At 34.0% G+C, this 18,188-nt stretch overlaps 2 protein-coding genes and 8 non-coding genes across 10 annotated transcripts; 9 read left to right on the forward strand and 1 right to left on the reverse strand.

The window, feature by feature from the left end:
* Positions 1-1,364: 1,364 nt before the first annotated feature.
* Positions 1,365-5,666, reverse strand: LOC136821581 (transmembrane protein 208-like). The gene is made up of 5 exons (XM_067077806.1): positions 5,622-5,666; positions 3,173-3,262; positions 2,830-2,880; positions 2,352-2,540; positions 1,365-1,991 (listed from the first exon to the last, which is right to left on the reverse strand). The coding sequence occupies exons 1-5, from the start codon at positions 5,625-5,627 to the stop codon at positions 1,851-1,853; spliced, it is 477 nt and encodes a 158-aa protein (XP_066933907.1). The 5' UTR covers positions 5,628-5,666; the 3' UTR covers positions 1,365-1,850.
* A 345-nt stretch (positions 5,667-6,011) lies between these two features.
* On the forward strand, positions 6,012-15,896 carry LOC136821582 (ubiquitin-like FUBI-ribosomal protein eS30 fusion protein). The gene is made up of 3 exons (XM_067077807.1): positions 6,012-6,310; positions 14,237-14,292; positions 15,733-15,896. The coding sequence occupies exons 1-3, from the start codon at positions 6,091-6,093 to the stop codon at positions 15,856-15,858; spliced, it is 402 nt and encodes a 133-aa protein (XP_066933908.1). The 5' UTR covers positions 6,012-6,090; the 3' UTR covers positions 15,859-15,896.
* LOC136821596 (small nucleolar RNA snR60/Z15/Z230/Z193/J17) lies at positions 9,884-9,971 on the forward strand. Its single transcript, XR_010848771.1, has one exon. It is a non-coding gene; the product is annotated as a small nucleolar RNA snR60/Z15/Z230/Z193/J17 (small nucleolar RNA).
* Positions 10,205-10,289, forward strand: LOC136821598 (small nucleolar RNA snR60/Z15/Z230/Z193/J17). The gene has a single exon (XR_010848773.1). It is a non-coding gene; the product is annotated as a small nucleolar RNA snR60/Z15/Z230/Z193/J17 (small nucleolar RNA).
* Positions 10,367-10,454, forward strand: LOC136821592 (small nucleolar RNA snR60/Z15/Z230/Z193/J17). Its single transcript, XR_010848768.1, has one exon. It is a non-coding gene; the product is annotated as a small nucleolar RNA snR60/Z15/Z230/Z193/J17 (small nucleolar RNA).
* Positions 10,526-10,613, forward strand: LOC136821599 (small nucleolar RNA snR60/Z15/Z230/Z193/J17). Its single transcript, XR_010848774.1, has one exon. It is a non-coding gene; the product is annotated as a small nucleolar RNA snR60/Z15/Z230/Z193/J17 (small nucleolar RNA).
* On the forward strand, positions 10,841-10,928 carry LOC136821593 (small nucleolar RNA snR60/Z15/Z230/Z193/J17). The gene has a single exon (XR_010848769.1). It is a non-coding gene; the product is annotated as a small nucleolar RNA snR60/Z15/Z230/Z193/J17 (small nucleolar RNA).
* On the forward strand, positions 11,005-11,093 carry LOC136821597 (small nucleolar RNA snR60/Z15/Z230/Z193/J17). Its single transcript, XR_010848772.1, has one exon. It is a non-coding gene; the product is annotated as a small nucleolar RNA snR60/Z15/Z230/Z193/J17 (small nucleolar RNA).
* On the forward strand, positions 11,170-11,257 carry LOC136821595 (small nucleolar RNA snR60/Z15/Z230/Z193/J17). Its single transcript, XR_010848770.1, has one exon. It is a non-coding gene; the product is annotated as a small nucleolar RNA snR60/Z15/Z230/Z193/J17 (small nucleolar RNA).
* On the forward strand, positions 11,333-11,418 carry LOC136821591 (small nucleolar RNA snR60/Z15/Z230/Z193/J17). Its single transcript, XR_010848767.1, has one exon. It is a non-coding gene; the product is annotated as a small nucleolar RNA snR60/Z15/Z230/Z193/J17 (small nucleolar RNA).
* Positions 15,897-18,188: the final 2,292 nt, after the last annotated feature.

Raw genomic sequence — 18,188 nt, forward strand, 5'->3', positions numbered from 1 at the left:
GCACTTTTTAATATTTTCATGTGTAAAGAGGGTAACTTTCGAACTACCTTTTCAAATTTAATGTATGATATCTCAAAATTCAACGATTAAAAAAGAATGAACAAAAAATTTAAATCCTGAAGCTCACAGCTTCTCGACAAACCTGTATACTTTTTTTTGGTCCACTCGGTACTTGACGGGGGCTTACATAAGCTTATGATAATGCAAGGCAAGTTTTTTATTCGTCAAATTTAGGGAAAATTGTTTAATTCGATTTCTGAACCAAGTTTGCTAAAAAGTTGCATTTGAATCAGATTTTTATTCTTCTGTTCTTAATTGTAGGGGGAGTGGAATAAGCAAGGCGGTTGGTATTCGATTCATAAAATATTATGGGTCGATATTAAGTGATTTTGGGGTGATTTTCCCAAAAACCTCTAGGAAAATTTCATAAGATATAATACCCCCCGTATTATAAAATGCTATTAGGGTGATTTTTTCCAAGAAATTGCAAAGTGACCCCCTATAATTAAGCACACAAGAGTAATCTCCGAGCAGATGATTCTGATTATTCCACGCATCAGCACGCATGGCACGTACCTTAAGTGTATCAATTTTGGCGTGTACTTAATTTGGCGGTTGGCAAAAATAAGATTTTTGGTGGATGGTAGAATATGTAAAATTTTTCGGGTGGGGAAATTTCAGGCACTTGTAAATCAAAAACTTATTACTTATTTGCGCAAGATGGCAGGATCCTTTGTTTTGATGATTCTCATCCAGATTTGAGATTAATGTAAAATGATTGACGGTGATTGGCAGACAACCACACCAATAAAATCAAAACGTTAATCATAATAAATCATGAGCCTTTCCAGGCAATCTTGTCATCTATTACTCACTTTTGTAAGCAAGGGTCGCATAGCCTATGCTTATTATATACTTGTAAATTATAAAAGCTTATAGTTCATCCCGAGCCAAGTTTTAGTAAAATCTCAGAAATTGTGTAAAGATTCGCTCAAATTTTGAGAGCAGTGGAATGTGGGATGTCTTTTTCTTTTATTTGACCAATTTCAAACCGTTTTAAACAGAAAAAAATCTTAGCTTTGATATGCTTATAAGCGTTGTGCTTATAAAAAATACATGTATTGCTGAAGATTATTTTAAAAGATTGACTTTGTTTTCATCCCAATTTAAAATTCAAAAGAAAAAAATCCACACCAAAGCCACCTCACTTGATTTTTTGACCTGGAAACAATAGAAATTCTATCCCCATTGGGATTTCGATAGAAATTTCCACCCCCCCCACCCATCGGAGCTGTAAGACAGGGGTATAAGAACAGAAAGTTTAAGAATAAACGGATTATAATTCAATTTCAATATGTTTACCGTTACCAACCATTAATTATTGTAAATAAATTCCAAAAATATCAACTAAAATTAACTAAAATTTTATTTACAAAACAAATAGAACTCCTAATGTTTCAATTTAAATGCTAGAATTGCAGAAAAAAATTCTGATATCATTTTAGAACGAGTAGTAAAGTTACTGAGTCGGGGGATCAACTTAGTCAAGGTCATCCTGTGGTCATTAAAAAGTTTCATAATTGGAAATAGATATACTAAATATCACTTCGATCAGAAAAAATATATAAAGTTATATAAAATTAAAAAAACTCTGTAACTATTGTTGTCTAGTCAGATAAAAAAAGCTCAGACTTCAAGACAACTTAGATGAGACAGTTAGCTCGCACTATGAAAAACAACATATTGATCCATCAAGAATCTTAAGGTGTTTGCCTTTTTAATAAGAATGAACGAGTATTGTAAATGAAAATCTCCATTATATTAGAGAGTTAATTATAAATTGTCCAGTATCAACGGAAATTTTGTTGTCTTTTCATCTTGCGTTCCATTTTCTTTTGTTTTTTCTCATCCATCATTTCAGAGGGAGGTTCAGCAAAAAACCATGGTGCAAGAACGTTAACCCATAATAAATAGAAAGCACGTGCAGGTACCTGAAAAACACAAGGAGTATTTTCTTATTTAACAGTTTTTGTTTTTCATCACCAATTTAATATGACAAAATGACTAAAATAACTTTAAAGTACAGTGGTTTTTCTATATAATGATAATAAAAATACAAAATTAACTTTTACATTATCGATTGGAATCCTTTTCCAGCCAAAAATTGATTACAGTAAATATAGAAGAAAACAAATTCAGAAAAAGTGTATCATCCAGGAAATTGAAAGTACTACTATTTTTTCTGCTAATTATCATTGGCTTCCTCTCATGTTATCATCTAAAACTGGAGTAAAAGTTGACGGCAAAACCAAAAGTGAGCATATGAAATATAAGACAAAAGCAAAACTTACCACTAGCCATATCAGCAAGGCGTAATTCGTTATCAAACTAAGAAATTGCACGATTGCAGTCACTAACAATAAATCCTTAGCATGTTCGGCCATGCCTCCTGGTAACGCTAGATCCATCCCCCCTCCAACCATACTATCCATAAATTTGTAACAGCCAAGGTATATAAGAGCAGTGAATGCCATCAAAAGCTGCAAGGGAAAAATAATACTTTATGAAAATCAATAAAAAATGCTTGTTACACTTTACTAAAAATTTTAGGGTTCAAACCAATAGAACTATAGAGTGTTGCAACCACTATTGAACAATTAATAATTATACAAAAAGTTTACGAAATTTCGTTTTCAAAGGCTTACAATTGGGACTGGTAAAAATCTTAACAGGACAGATTAAGTATCTACACCTACAGACAAAAACAATTGCAACACTGGGCTGCATTTTTAAATTCATTTAAAATGCTTATAATTTAAAATGACTTACGTAATAAGGCCATCCCGGTAAAAAGTATGCGATGTAAAGACCATATATACTCTAAAAAGAAACATTATAAGCATGATTTTTATAAGAATAGTGAACTTTTCTGAAGTATTCCTTTAAGAATAATCCAAAATTAGTGGTAGGGTATGCTAAAGGAATCCCTTTTATTTCTTCACAAACTTTTTCAATGTTCTGGTGTAAGAGAAAAAAAGTAATGATTTCTCAATTAAATGTTTAAGGTAAAAGAACTTGTCCTTTGTAAGGTTGCATGAACAATAATAGGCAATGTCCAAATTCGAATAGCATCTCAAAAGTTCCTGTAAGGTACATAACATGAAATACTTACTAAAACTACAAGTATGATATTTTGATAAAACTTCAGTGTCTGTTGATTTTCAGAATCAATCTGTTTCTGTCCCTTTTTGAGTTCTTTGGGCTAAGGATTAAAAAATGAATACAAAATAAGCACATCCAATCAAGGGAAGATCCCGAAAACTGTGTTTCATTAAAGAACTTTTTATCACATTGTGTAATAACTGCAATTGATTATATTATTAAATGCATGAATTAAATTTTTTCTCTCATCAATTTATTCACGATCAAATTTTTTTCTTTTCTTTGTGGCCAGTTTCCAAAGGTGGTCAAGGAGATGTCAAGTGCCCCCCCCCCCAAGATTGCCTGATCTCACTACATTTCTCTACATGAAACAAAAAAGGTGGGAGGAACCACAAACTTTTGCAGTTCCAGACCTTTGATCAATTGACAGCTTCAATTAGAAATATTGCAGCTAATCTCGACCCTCAAATGATTCAGACACTTTTACAGGAATGGCTTATCGTGTAAATAAGTGCTTTGGAAAAAGTGGATATACATTTCCTGATGAATAAAGGACATTTTGTGTCTCTGTCTTGCATGTAATGAATTTAATACCCTCATTTTTCCCCTTTTGCTTTTTAGACTTTTTTGAAAAGTAATGTTTTAGCATTTAGATCATAACTTTTAGTCCAGTAGACAAAATTTGACAAATAACCCCTCAAAATTTAAGTTTATCCTTTTTCTTTCCCATGCAAAATGATTGACTCTTTAACAATTGATGGAACTCGAGAAGATTCCCTTCAATACGATGGCCATGAAAGCTCTAAATGTCTCTTGAAAAAAAGACCGGAGTTTCCCAAATTTTAGACGGAGTTTCCCGAAATCAAGCTAGAGTTTCCCAAAATCAAGCTGGGGTTTCCCAAAGTCAAGCTGGGGTTTCCCAAAATCAAGCTGGGGTTTCCAAAATTTGAGACCAGATTCTCATCTTAATGTCATTAAAAACGGCGAAAACAGACTCTCAAAATATATATAGTTGTCAAAACAAAGTATACTGGTAATGGCCAATGGCCAATGGACTCAGGACCAAAACACATCCGAAAACACAAGCAAATGAAACACGTGGGCACGATATAATAATGATTTAAAAGGAATCTTTCTGAGACTTTTTGAGGAAAATCTGCCCAACATTTTAAGAAACTCCAGCTTTTTTAAATGAGACTTTGACCAACTTTTTGAGAAACTCCATCTAAAATTTGGGAAACCCCCTTATAATCTTGGGAAGTTCTGGCTTGGTTTTGCAGTTAGTCACACTAGGAAATCAAGCTTTCAGGAAAAACAACATCAGTCATCAACAAGGATGAGAGTTACTTGATTCAAGTTCAAGATCCAAGACAATCAATTAAAACTTGAAAACTTAAAATGAGACAAAATGATAGATTGCAAACGCACGTGCAGCAGCCAAATATCAACCAACCAAAAATTTTGTCATTCAATTCCCGAGACAGTGCTACAACTTTTAAGGCCTTGTTTATACGCTAAAGTAAAAATAATTCCGCACATGTAAATGGTATATACATTGTTTGAGGTCTGGCAAAATTTTCGGGAAATAGCCTTGGCAGTGCGTGGATGGATCTAGGTGGGTTCCGCCTCCCCCGTAGATCTTTTTCTTGGGAAGTTGATCTTCAAATTAGTTTTCAAGGTTGGCTTGGCTCAAATTTTTTCATCTATGGCTGCGAGCGAAGCTGTGTAATAGCTAGGCGGTAATCACAAATATCTTCGTTTCGCGTCGCCCGACGACCGACTCTCGAAAATTGAGTAGAATTGAGTCGGTGAGTCGGCGGTAAATTTGTCGGACTTTTTCTGTCATGACCTTTCCTTCATTCAAAATTTTTATTGTTGTCGATTTTTTGCGAGCAATTTCTAGCGCATTCGCAGCATTTTGACTTTGTTTATCATTACATGCACCATTTTGGGATCGGAGGTCACAAGTTTTCAAAGGTCATACCTTTTAAACCACCCATTACACGCGGTTGTTTTGGCTGCTGGCTGGCTGGCAGTTTACTCCAAGAATGCACTCCAAAAATGGATGGAAAAATGGAAACCCGAAAGTTTTTATGACCGCTGACCGACCGACTCACTTTTTAGACCCCAATCTGGAAAGTAAGGCATGTACGCCGGATATATCTGGCGCAGACTTTGGATTTCATAGGCTTACACAAAGGCTACGCCAAGAAACCTCTGGCGTAAATATTCTCTTCTTTCCAGACTGGTTTAGACCCAACGCAACGAGGACGCGAAAAAATGAACATATTTGCGATTGCCGCCCTACAGAAAATTTCAAAATAATATCAAAAGGATTCAAAACACTGGAAAAACCCTTGAAAAAATTAATAAATCATGTTCAACATGTAAAACAGAAAATTTTTTTAAAAAGATTAAGCATAAAATTCAGGGAAAAAAATTTAAAAATCAAAACATACCGCCATCTTGAAAATCTGATGTGTTGATAAAAATTCTTACCTGATCTTCAACATTTGTAATCTGACTTCAAGCGGCCGCGCAACTTTTCATCTTGTTCTCCGCCCGTACCGCCTAGTATTCGATTGTTATCGATTCGGTCCTGGTCGGTTTCTATTCGTGCTTTATCGATGAAAAGCTGAATTTGTATAAAACATTAAAAAATTCATGGTTTCAAATTTATCAGTTTTTCCACTCCCAAATTGTTCTTATCTCAAAAGTGTTTGGGACACTTATTGTTAGTTTTCTTCGTTTCTTAACATTTATTTCTAAAGAGATCCAAACCGCCCTTATCGATAAAATCGAGTGCGTTTGCGCAGTCGTGGTGCAATCAAATATGGGGCATTTTTTCTCGCACATGAGTCTTTTTACCACATAGTTGTTGGCGAGAGAGAAGTTGAAAGACATATCTCCAGTTTAAAATCAGTCAAGATGCAAATCTTTGTGCAGGGACAAGAAACTAATGTTTATGATGTCAGCCCATCAGTCTCTGTTGCTGATTTGAAAGAATTAATCGCCTTCAGAAGTGGTGTACATGCTGAAAACCAAGTTTTGACATATGCTGGACGTGCCTTGGAAGATGAAAATGCCCTTTCAGCTTACGAACTTGCTGCTGAATCCACCATTTCTCTTGGTCTCCGAATGCTTGGAGGTAAAATTTTCAATTATAATTGGGTGAGGCAGGGAATATTGGAGGGTAAAGAGCTAAAATACAGCCAAATATTTTGGAGGATCTGATGTGTTTGGGGGAGGGGGGTTTTGGAACTTCAATGGCAAGGCTGGAGCTGACTTTTTCTTCTATTATTTTTCTTTATATCACCACATTTCTATTCAAAAAGCTTTCATTTTACAGTCTATTGATTCTGTTTGTTGTTTTCACTTGTGTCTACCATCTTGATTAGGGGTCACTCACATATCGATTCTTCCCACGACTAACGTCAAATTGACGCTAATTTGAAAACCCCCCCACCCCCACCTCTTAACGTCAAAGTTCAAAAATTATCAAAACTCTAAATTTTCTGCTTCACTTTCATCAATGTTTCGTCAGCCATCTTTATTTTCGCTACGGCTTGCTCAGGCAGAGACTTTTTTAAGTCGGAAAAACGTCGGATTTTTATAAGTATAATATAGTCCCAGCTTTATCCCACTTTTAGTGAACCTTCCTATACCTTTTGTCCTTCAGAAAAGCCAAAAACATTAGCCTTAATCCTTTGCTTGCAGCTCCTGTAGCCAGTAGTGTGACCCCCTGTATTATTCATTTTAATTCGACACCACTTTTCTCGCCACCATCTTGAATTTATGTCACTTTCGCTTTCTCTAGTCCAATAAGACACGGCGATTTGAGTCACGTGAGTCAAATTGCGTGTCTTATTGGACTAGAGAAAGTGAAAGTGAAATCCCACGATCTAATTGGATGAAAAAATTATTGTGTGAACTGGGGCTGAATATAATTCTCATTTTAAATTCAAGATGGCGGCAAGAAAAGTACGTCTTTTTGCTTTGGAAAAAATGTTGTAAATTCTGGTTGATTTTAAGGTTTTTTCCTCTTCTCTCATTTACTTTGATTAGTATAGGCTTCTTCAATTTTTTGGGAAGGTAAGTTTATAAAAGTTATTTGTTTTTCGGTGTGACTCTAGCGTAGCTTTTCAAATGTTCCGATAGATTTGATTTTCGCCCGACTCATGGTTTGAAAATCCATTTTTCCGACGTTTTTTTTGCCGACCGACCGACTCGTTTTTTAGACCTAAAAACGACGCGAACACAAGTTATTTGTGATGCCCGCCTTAGTTCTAATTAGGAATATTTACAAGCGTAATAATTTCCCGCACTTTTTTATCCGCGCTTTTTTTCTTCTTGTCGCCACCTGTGTTTTTTTACTTTGTTCATTCATTGGTGTGTAGATAGGGCAATACACCCGCGTTTGTTTTTGTCGCGGGTAATAGAACATTTTTCTAAATGTCATAACTCAAGACTCCATCCATATTACTGTATCAAACTTTCAAAATTTGCTCTACACACTAAATTCTTTCATTGGAGGCTGATAAGAATCTGCGGAAATTTGTATTTTTGGAAAAAAACTGGAAATTCGATATATATTCTTAATTAGGATTGAAAAACAAAGGGATAATCCTAATTAAGAAAGTCTGTGCGATCGAAAAAAAATTTGCTTAATTAGGATAGAACTCCTAACTGACAGTGGAATGCACATTTTCCTGGGCCATTTCTGAGAAGTTGAAATTACGGGAAAGTCTTATTAACCATTAACCAATATACTCCTAATAAACCATGCCATATCTTTACATCTGTTACTTTAATGGGATAAACTTTCGCAGGGATTAATTTTTGCTGATTTCGCGGATTTGGGTGTCATCCGCGAAAATCCGTTAAATATTTCTAATCAAAACTCAAAATATGTCAAGTAAACATTTTGAATGGTTACTTGCATCAAAAAAGCGCAAACAATGTGTAATTCAACAACCAATGTGCATGATTTGACATTATAAAGATACAAAATTGTGAAAATAGGCCCAACCGCGAAATTTAATCCCCACGAAATGTTATCCAATTAAATTAATAAGCTCATTACATTGTTGTACAGAAGAATTCAATTTCAATATATTAACTTAATCATAGTCATTATAAAAACACAGGTCTGGAAGCATAGTGTCCTCCAGGGTTTGTTCCCCCCCACCAAATTCTTAGATCATCATCAATGTGAAAAAATTTTTCAAAAATATTCATTCAATCAAAAGATATCAAAGAAAGTTTATTGCTGGTTGACTCTATAAAATAGTAAAAACTGGTAAAAAACGACAAAAAAACAGCCTTTTGTCGATCAACCAGCAATAAACTTTGTTTGATATCTTTTGATTGAATGAATATTTTTGAAAAATTTTTTCACATTGATGATGATCTAAGATTGAAGAGTCACTCCTGTGAAAATGGTAATTATACCACATTTCTACAAAAAGTTGATTTTTTTCTTCTTCATTTTTCATTTTCATTTTCCTTTTTTTCTCGATTTTTTTACTTGATAATGTTCCACTCGCAAATATTTTAACAAGCACTTAATCGCAACTTGATTCAAACTCTATCAAAAGTTACAGCCATTTTTTTCTCTCCAGCTGCAAATTATTTCGAGACAGACTTTAAGAGCATTTTCAATTATAAATTGTCAATTACCCCCAAGTAAGGCTCACTCACTCCTTTGTCAAAAATGCCATTTTACTTGAGACGTACGTATTAAATGTTTAATCTAGTCTGAATTAGGATCCTAACCTAAGAATGCTGTAAGAATATTTTAGGATGATTTTCTCAAAAAAGTTAAGAATATCCATGATGAAATGGATTTACACCATTCTTATAAAAAAAGCGTGTATGTAATAAAGGTCCGAACCAAACGATTTGAATTCGAAATTTTCTTCAACTGATGGGGGGATAAAAAAGTACGTACTTACCAGGGGGGTACAGCTATTTGCGTACGCTTGTGTACAGGGGAGGGGGTACTCAATTTTTGACATTTTAATGTGGACGACCCCTAATGGAAAATATATCCAACCCTTTTCTACATGTTTGCAGAAACATGTTAATTTCCCTAGTTATAAAACAGATACTGCATTTAAAAAAAGAGAAAATAATCCATTTTTCCAACATTTCAACTGACTCATGTTTTTACCTATAAACTACGCGAATACAAGTTATTTGTGATCATGGCCAGTCATGGCCTAAGTACATATTAAAACATCCTGAGAAAAATTAGTCTTTCTAATAAAGCTGTTCAGCAGAAAAATTAAGCCAAAAGAGTATTGTTTCCGGAAATGTTGGTGACAAAAAATACTTGCCCAGCTTAAATCTTTTTTTTCATTTTTGAAATTAGTATGGTAGATTAGAAGATCAAACAAAATCAAAACAAGTAAAAGTATTGTTTTAAGACAAGCAAAGAAAAGAAGAAAAAAATAAAAAAAATCGGTTGATGTCTGGAAAAATATCTACCTTGGTATTTCTGTCTGTACATTATTAATTAAAGTGTACAAACTTTTATGTGTACAGAATGCTTTTCAACAAAATATGGTCCCATATTGATGGGGAGAAACTTTTGTTTATGGTTATTTGTCTCAAATCTTAAGTTTAAAAAAATAATTTGTCTTGAGTTCAACTTACTTGGCATCCCTCTTTCAATATCATTTCTTTGTTTTCAATGTTATCCTTCATTTTTCAATAACTTGAGTTCTTAAAATGATGATTGAAATTTAAAGCATAGTTCAGCAGAACAATTATGTTGAAATATATTTCGCCCCTATCTGATGGAATTCTGTTTGGATTTTAACTAATTCTGTATTTCTCTTTCAATTTTATTTTGATTTTTCATTTATCTACCTTAAGAGAACCAATTTTCAGGGTTGAAGGATTTTGGATATTTCTTTCATTTTCCTATAGATTTTTCCAATGTCTCTTTGAAAAATGGCCAAATTGTAATTTGCGGGCTCTAATAATTAAAAAAAAGTCATTTCCTGCGAAAATTAGTACTTTTAAGGTATATATTGAGTTCTTTAAATGATGATTGAAATATAAAGCATAGTTCAGCAGAACAATTATGTTGAAATACATTTCGCCCCTATCTGATTGGAACTCTCCTAGATTTCAACTAATTCTGTATTTCTCTTTCAATTTCATTTTGATTTTATCTTGCATTTATCTATACATTGTGTTCTTTAAATGATGATTGAAATATAATAAAGCATAGTTCAGCAGAACAATTATGTTGAAATACATTTCGCCCCTATCTGATTGGAACTCTCCTAGATTTCAACTAATTCTGTATTTCTCTTTCAATTTGATTTTATCTTGCATTTATCTATACATTGTGTTCTTTAAATGATGATTGAAATATAATAAAGCATAGTTCAGCAGAACAATTATGTTGAAACATATTTCGCCCCTATCTGATTGGAACTCTCCTAGATTTCAACTAATTCTGTATTTCTCTTTCAATTTGATTTTATCTTGCATTTATCTATACATTGTGTTCTTTAAATGATGATTGAAATATAATAAAGCAAGTTTTCCAAACAATTATGTTGAAACATATTTCGCCCCTATCTGATGGAACTCTGTTAGATTTCAACTAATTCTGTATTTCTCTTTCAATTTTATTTTATCTTGCATTTATCTATACATTGTGTTCTTTAAATGATGATTGAAATATAATAAAGCATAGTTCAGCAGAACAATTATGTTGAAATACATTTCGCCCCTATCTGATTGGAACTCTCCTAGATTTCAACTAATTCTGTATTTCTCTTTCAATTTGATTTTGATTTTATCTTGCATTTATCTATACATTGTGTTCTTTAAATGATGATTGAAATATAATAAAGCATAGTTCATCAGAACAATTATGTTGAAACATATTTCGCCCCTATCTGATGGAACTCTGTTAGATTTCAACTAATTCTGTATTTCTCTTTCAATTTTATTTTGATTTTATCTTGCATTTATCTATACATTGTGTTCTTTTAATGATGATTGAAATATAATAAAGCATGGTTCAGCAGAACAATTATGTTGAAATACATTTCGCCCCTATCTGATGGAACTCTGTTAGATTTCAACTAATTCTGTATTTCTCTTTCAATTTTATTTTGATTTTATCTTGCATTTATCTATACATTGTGTTCTTTAAATGATGATTGAAATTTAAAGCATAGTTCAGCAGAACAATTATGTTGAAATATATTTCGCCCCTATCTGATAGAACTTTATCCTAAAACAAGTTAAAACAATTCCTTATGCTCTCTTTCAAAATTTCTCACAACATTGAGTTAGCAACTTATAAATTAAACCAAACCTATAGAATTCTCCTTTGATAATTACTCCAAGCTTTATCAGTCTTTAGTAATAGACGATATCGGCTATACATAAAAACTCAGATTTGACCCCCGAGAATTCCTCACAATGCTTTGTGCGGAAAAAATTCAAAACAATTGAAAGTTAAAATGGGCCATATTTGGTTTGATTTTTTATTTTGACATGTGACATTTGTTTTGATTTTGTATCCCGCTGCATACGGTTTGTTTATTAATTTTGTCAGTACTTTTGTCCCTTTAAGGGTACGGTCTTAGTTCTTTTTTCGATGAAAATTTTTTCAGTGTCAAAAAATTTTTTTTTGCATTATTTGGTGTAAATTTTGGTGCTCTTTCTGATGAGCTATATCCCGAAGTGTATAAAAGATGCAAAAATCGCAAAAATGCAAAAAACTCCGCATATTTTAATCCCTATTGACTGAAGTTATTGTGCGAGAAATAAATAGTCGTAAAAAATAGAGGATTTAAAGAGAAGATTTAAATTGAATAAGTTTCAAAAAGGAACACTCCATCACAGTGTTATTTTAAAAAATATTTAACGTTATTAAAAAGAAAGTAGTTTATCTGTAAGATTAGTTACTAGACACGAGAATAGGGAAATCATCTAATAAAAATATGGGTAAAAAACGGAAAACAAACCTATTTGCTTCAACAACCGGTCGAAAGAAACGAAAGACGAGTGTGCCTTGGAAGGCCAAGGAGATCGAGGAACGTAAAGAACTCACACTGGCTATTCCTGGTTTACTCCAAAAGACTCTGTTGCCAATGAAAGTGTTCCAAAGAAAAAGTTTGCAATTGATGACTACGAAGTCGAATTATCTGACGACGATTGTGACCCTGACAAGACGAGTCCAAGTAACTGGATAATTTCTTTACAATCCCTACAATCCGCATTAAACGAAAGTGCCGTATGCCGTACTTGCTTGCAACCAATTCAAATCACTGAAACAGAAAGTCGCAGAGCTGGGCTAGCAACAACATTTTCAATCTCTTGTATGAACGATTGCGATTCTAAATCTTTTGAGACGTCACCTAAAGTCGGACGTATTCACGAGGTGAACAAAAGTAGTGTTTTAGCTACTACAAGCAGAGGGACGAAGTAAAGCTGCGTCGCAAAAAGACCAGAAGGGCAAAGTGCAAGAAACAAGATGCATTTCTACACGAAGAGGGTACCCAATACAAATCAGGTCACTTTTACGTTTCGGAGAAACCAAAAACAACGAAACAGAAGAAACCAAGGCGTCAAACGAAAACAAAAGCAAGTAAGCCCAAACAAGCGAAAACAAAAGGTAAACAACAAGCATCATCAAAGAAACAAACGAAAAAAAATATTACGACGAACCAGAAAAAAACTAGCAAAAAGGCAACACCATCCAAAAAAGCTGCATTACCCAAAAAAAACGTATCAAGAAAACGTTGAAGCTTATGATATAGGTCATTGTGGCGCTAGGGAGAATTTCAATATTTCGTATTTCTAGGTATATTTTGAAAGAAAAAGAAAGATTTTTGAAAGTAATTTTCCTCGTTTAAAAAAAGATGTTCTTGTAAAAAGTATGGATCGAAAGATTTTTGAAGCTCTCCTTCTCTGTGCTCCATTGAAGGTTTAAAGTGTCTCTCTCTCTCTCGATTTTCTATTATATGATTTTCATAATAGAACAAAGAAAGAATAGTTTTTAATCTTTCCATTCACTTTAATAATAAAGGAATTAAATTTTTCGGTAAAGATCAAAGGAAGACAAAATCTTGAAATATTTCAGAACTTCAATTTCTCGAAAAATGCACTGAACCTCGCAACTTTGAAAGGTTAATGTCCAGACTCTGATTGGTGGATATTTTTGAAACCTACGTCATTCGAAAGAGGAAAGTCTGAACAGGAAAATCGTGCCAGCATTTATTGAATAAGGGCTTTGTTTCTGGAGAAAATCGAGTTCAAAGTTCAAAAATGGGTTTTAAACAGTGAAGAATGTTCAATAGTAAATATCTTTTGAACGAGGCCCTAATTACGTAAACGCTAGTACGATTTTTTTCTTCAAAGCAATGGCTATCAGATGACGTATTTCTCGTTAAAATCCGTTCAGCCAATTCCGTACATTAACCTCTGGAAGTTCAAAGGTCGAAGTTTTTTAATGTATCATAGCTCATCATCAGGACAAACTTTTTAAATATAAAGTATACATTTTGAAAGCTTAGTAGTAATACTTTCAGCTAATGAAAACCGTTTTTCAAAAAAAATCATTTAAAAAGAAATAAACCAATTTTTTTCAAATGACCAATGAACTAAGACCGTACCCTTAAGTTTACAAGTATTTCCAATGATGATTGAAATATAAACATAGTTTAGCAGAACAATAATGTTGAAATATGTTTTGCCCCTATCTGAGAAGAAGTCAAACCCCCTCAGAGAAAATGAGAAGGAAACTGATGATGTCAAATTCTTCAATATTTCAATCCCCTTATTCTACACTACATGTCTTTTTATAATCTTACAAAACATATGGCAAAAATTTAAGCATAATAAGCTAAGCATTACATTGAACCTACGACAAGAGGATTTTCTTGATTTTGGGTTGGATTTTACAAGTTTTCGGAATTTACTAAAAGTTTGCTCATCCTTCGTCCTAAGCATCTCCGAACCTGTTTTCTAATGCATGCTTATAAAAAACATGTAGCAATTTTGGGAGTTTAGCTAATTTACATTATTAATTTGTTTTCAGGTAAAGTCCACGGTTCCTTAGCTCGTGCTGGAAAAGTCAAGGGACAAACTCCAAAGGTAAATCATCCATGTTTTTGCTCTCAAGGCGAGACCAATTTGATTAGTTGTTTTACAGGCCCGACCAACCCTGAAACTCTTAAAATAAAAATAAAATTGATTGTGGTATCTTTATTTTCATTGTTTCACAGAATTCAGAATTTTGGTAGCTTTTCCAAGGTTTTGAGAATTTTATATTCAATTTTTGATTTTATCCATGAGTTCGACCTTTTTATATCTATTTAGTATTTTTTGATAAGATGTACTCAGTTTTTGCTGCCTTTTAGGAGATTTTATATGTGAAATTCTTCTTTTATTTTATTTTTTCGCCGACCGACCCTCTTTTTTGGGTAGCTTGGCCCATAAAACAACAAATTAAACTGGCTTCGCCTAAAGAAATTAAACATTCTGCTAGTTTTTTAAAGGCTGCTTTAAACAAAAAGAAGGGGAGTCTTTCTTAACCAAGTTAAAACGTGCTGTTTGCGGAAAGGTCATTATTAAAGTCCAAATTGTCCTTTGAATGATCCTCCTTGTAAATATCTTTCCAACGGTGTATAACCTAGATTTTAATCGTTTTGTCAATTTTTATGATACATTGGGCTTTTCCAAGGGGTTGATTTGATGTTTGTCCAGGGGTATAACCCGTGTCCAGGGGGTTTAAAATCAAAATGTCCAGGGGTAATTCATGAAAAAAATAATATATCCTCCACCCCCCATGAACGGATTTTTTCTGGAAGAGCCCATTCTAAATTCTTACAAACTGAACTGTAAAAGTTTTCACTTGTTTTAGATATTACAAAATAAAAATTTTTCTCTCCCGCGTCCTGGTGGTATAAAAACATGATATGTTTGAGTACTCTTAGGTCCTTATAAGGACCCCCCCCCCCCCCCCGTTTATTATTTTTAAGAATATTTTCAGCTGTCAAAGAGAAGGCTCCTTATTTTGCTCTTAATAGCCTGATTTTAGCTAGTCTACACAATAGACAGATCCAGGCTTTTAAGCCTTACTCTTGGTCTATAGGCGCTGCTATAGCCGGCCACTAGTGACCCCCACCGGGAATTGCTTATTAATAGGTTTAAACATAATAGACAACATTCACAAAAGATGTTTATCAATAGAGATTTTAAATAAAAGAATATTTAAAACACAGCTGATTGGCTTAGGTTTCGAAACTCTATTGTTTCATTAAAACCTCAGTGCGCATGCGATTTATCTGGAAAATTTCAATATTCAAAACAAGAGCAGTGCTCATAGCCCGAAGAGTAGGAGTTTTACGCTCGAAACGAAGGAAGATATGACGTAGCCTAGATTTTAGCCTATATTTACCTTATTTTTGGGGTTTCAGAAGTACAATTTCCAACCCCCCCCCCCGGCAATTAGCCCCCCCCCCCCCCCCCCCCGTTTATTTGGCACCTAAGAGTAATTGTTATGGAAACTTTCTATACTTTTTTCTTGTTCAGGTTGACGCACAAGAAAAGAAGAAGCCAAAGACCGGTCGTGCCAAGAGACGTCAACAATACAACTCCCGTTTCGTCAACGTTGTCGTTATCCCAGGACGTAGACGTGGACCCAACTCCAATGCTTAATTTTCCTGTGTAATATAAAAAAATCGGAAAACTAGAAACCAATCGTCATTCCTTCTTCCTATAACTTTCATTATGATAATCGCTCGCCTCTTTTTCGAAATAGTACTACTATGACATTTTTTCCCCGACGTATTACCATCTAATCTGCACAATTTTTTGAATATGTTTCGAAAATTGGACGAGATGAATGGTCTTTACATCCTATTTCCCAGTGCTAAAAGCCTATTTTACTTAAGTTCGAAGATTTATTCTTCTCCAGTCAAGATAGCTTTGTGGTGATGAATCTAAAAAGACTCAAAATTAAAAAATAGACCAGCGGCAAATCTTTGATATTATACTCCTGATACAGATAGGGTGTAGAATTGACAAAAAGAATTTGCCCTTCGAATCTCCTGCAGATTAAATCGATTTTTAGTTAATCGGTAGAACTTATCAAGGGTCCCTTTACTAACGGTATTTTTTAGGTCTGAAAATCAAATATCTGATGAAAATGGGCTTATTTGTTAAGTTTCGATAATTTCATAAAAATAATGTTGCTGTAACTTCGACTAAAGTAAGGCTTACCTCAAGCTCAACTGCTGTTGATCTCGATAGTTGTGTTACTTCATCTTGAGAGTGAGAAATATTATGATGACGTCTGGGGTATGTGGTTTCTCACCAAAAGTAAAACTATAGGTACCTTTAGCTGCCTCGGCGCAAAGACTTCGGGGCCACAAGCAAAATAAACCAGCCGAGGCTGGAAGGTCAGCCAATAGAGCTTAGCTAGATAGCTTTAATAAGTGGGTTAACAGATGTAAGAGATGTACTGAAACAGTAGACTAAAAATGTTGAATAAAGTACAAAATGTGAAACATTTGATAACAAGCCTGAGAGCTCCTTCACACCTCCCCCCCCCCACGAGAAACTCAAAGTATACTTCTCTTTAGCATTGTAGCACTGTTTTTATGACATCAAACAATTAAGCTATAGTTCATTACTATAAAATAAAAGAGAAACATAGTGTAATTAAACTTTTTGTTAATTTCATTCCAGTCAGTTATGATACATTTTTTCTGTTCGATGTAGACAATATCCATATCTGACCAAAGTGTTATACTAGAAATAAATAAGAAAATTGCCAAAACGTCAGAAACTGTACTTTTTGTTTTACTTGATAAAACTCCAATTTCACTTTAAACTAACAAGCTACAAACTTTAAGTCACAAAGCGCAAACTCCAGAAAAACACATTTGCATCAAAAACTTTACAAAACGTAGTTCATATTTATAACATTTCAACAGGAACTGTATTTTGGTAGACTTGGTCAAATTACAGAAACCATTTATCAGTTATCTGCAAGGGCAATGAGTTACGTAAAAACTGACTGTCAAAGCCAAAATTTGGCAAGGTCAGAAAAACATAATTTGCATCCAGTCTGCGTAAATAAATTTTGTAGTTTAGTCGCAAATGATAATCGAAAGCAAAACTTAAAATTCATAACTATGCGGGGAAGCTCATTTTTCCCCCGTTTTGCTTTAAACTCCCTTTTGATTGGTCTATGAATTTGGGCAATCGCCTTACCGCCTTAGCGGAATAAACACACGACCATAATAAATAAATTCAACAAGGCAGCGAAGTAGCAATTAATTTCAACTGGGAGTCCTCTCTTCTGTGCCAAGCACTGGCAGTGTTTTTTAAACTTTAAAACAATGTTAAATGAAGACCAGATGGATCTGTTGTTGTGTAACTTGGCGATATAATTCATTAAATTCTAGAAACCATATTTTTCATAACTTTCTGCAGTCCGCTTTCTGCAAGTCTGATAAGAGATATGTATAAACTGTTATCGCCATTCATTCCATTCCATTATTCGGTCAAACGTGCGCCAAAGTTAGGAAAGGTTAGAAAAACACAATCTGCGTCCGGAACTGCATGAAAAATAGTTTGATCAATTTCAACAAGAACTGTATATATTAATATTAATATAATTGATCAAATTCCAAAGACCATTTGTCATAATTTTGCAAGTCCAATAATAGGAGATGTGATGTCATCATTTGGTTCCCGTCATCTGACCGACCCTGATTTACGGTCAGCAGGTAGAGTTGGAGAGTCGGAAAGCTTTTCCGCTGCTTTGCTGGATTTCCACTGTCGACCTCTGCACGCTCTGTGTTTACAAGTTTTCAAATCGAAGTAGCAAGCCACATGCTAATGGAGAGTAAACCGAAAACCAGTTTATCCACGGTTTCTCAATTTCTTAATTCGGATCAGTCCACACGACGGATTCCCTTTCAACAAGATGTAGCTGCTTCTTAAAAGAAAAATATTTTCAACCGAATGACCGAACGACC

This window comes from Clytia hemisphaerica, unplaced genomic scaffold (assembly GCF_902728285.1).
Source record: "Clytia hemisphaerica strain Z4C2 unplaced genomic scaffold, Clytia hemisphaerica genome assembly, whole genome shotgun sequence".
Lineage (NCBI taxonomy): Eukaryota > Metazoa > Cnidaria > Hydrozoa > Leptothecata > Clytiidae > Clytia > Clytia hemisphaerica.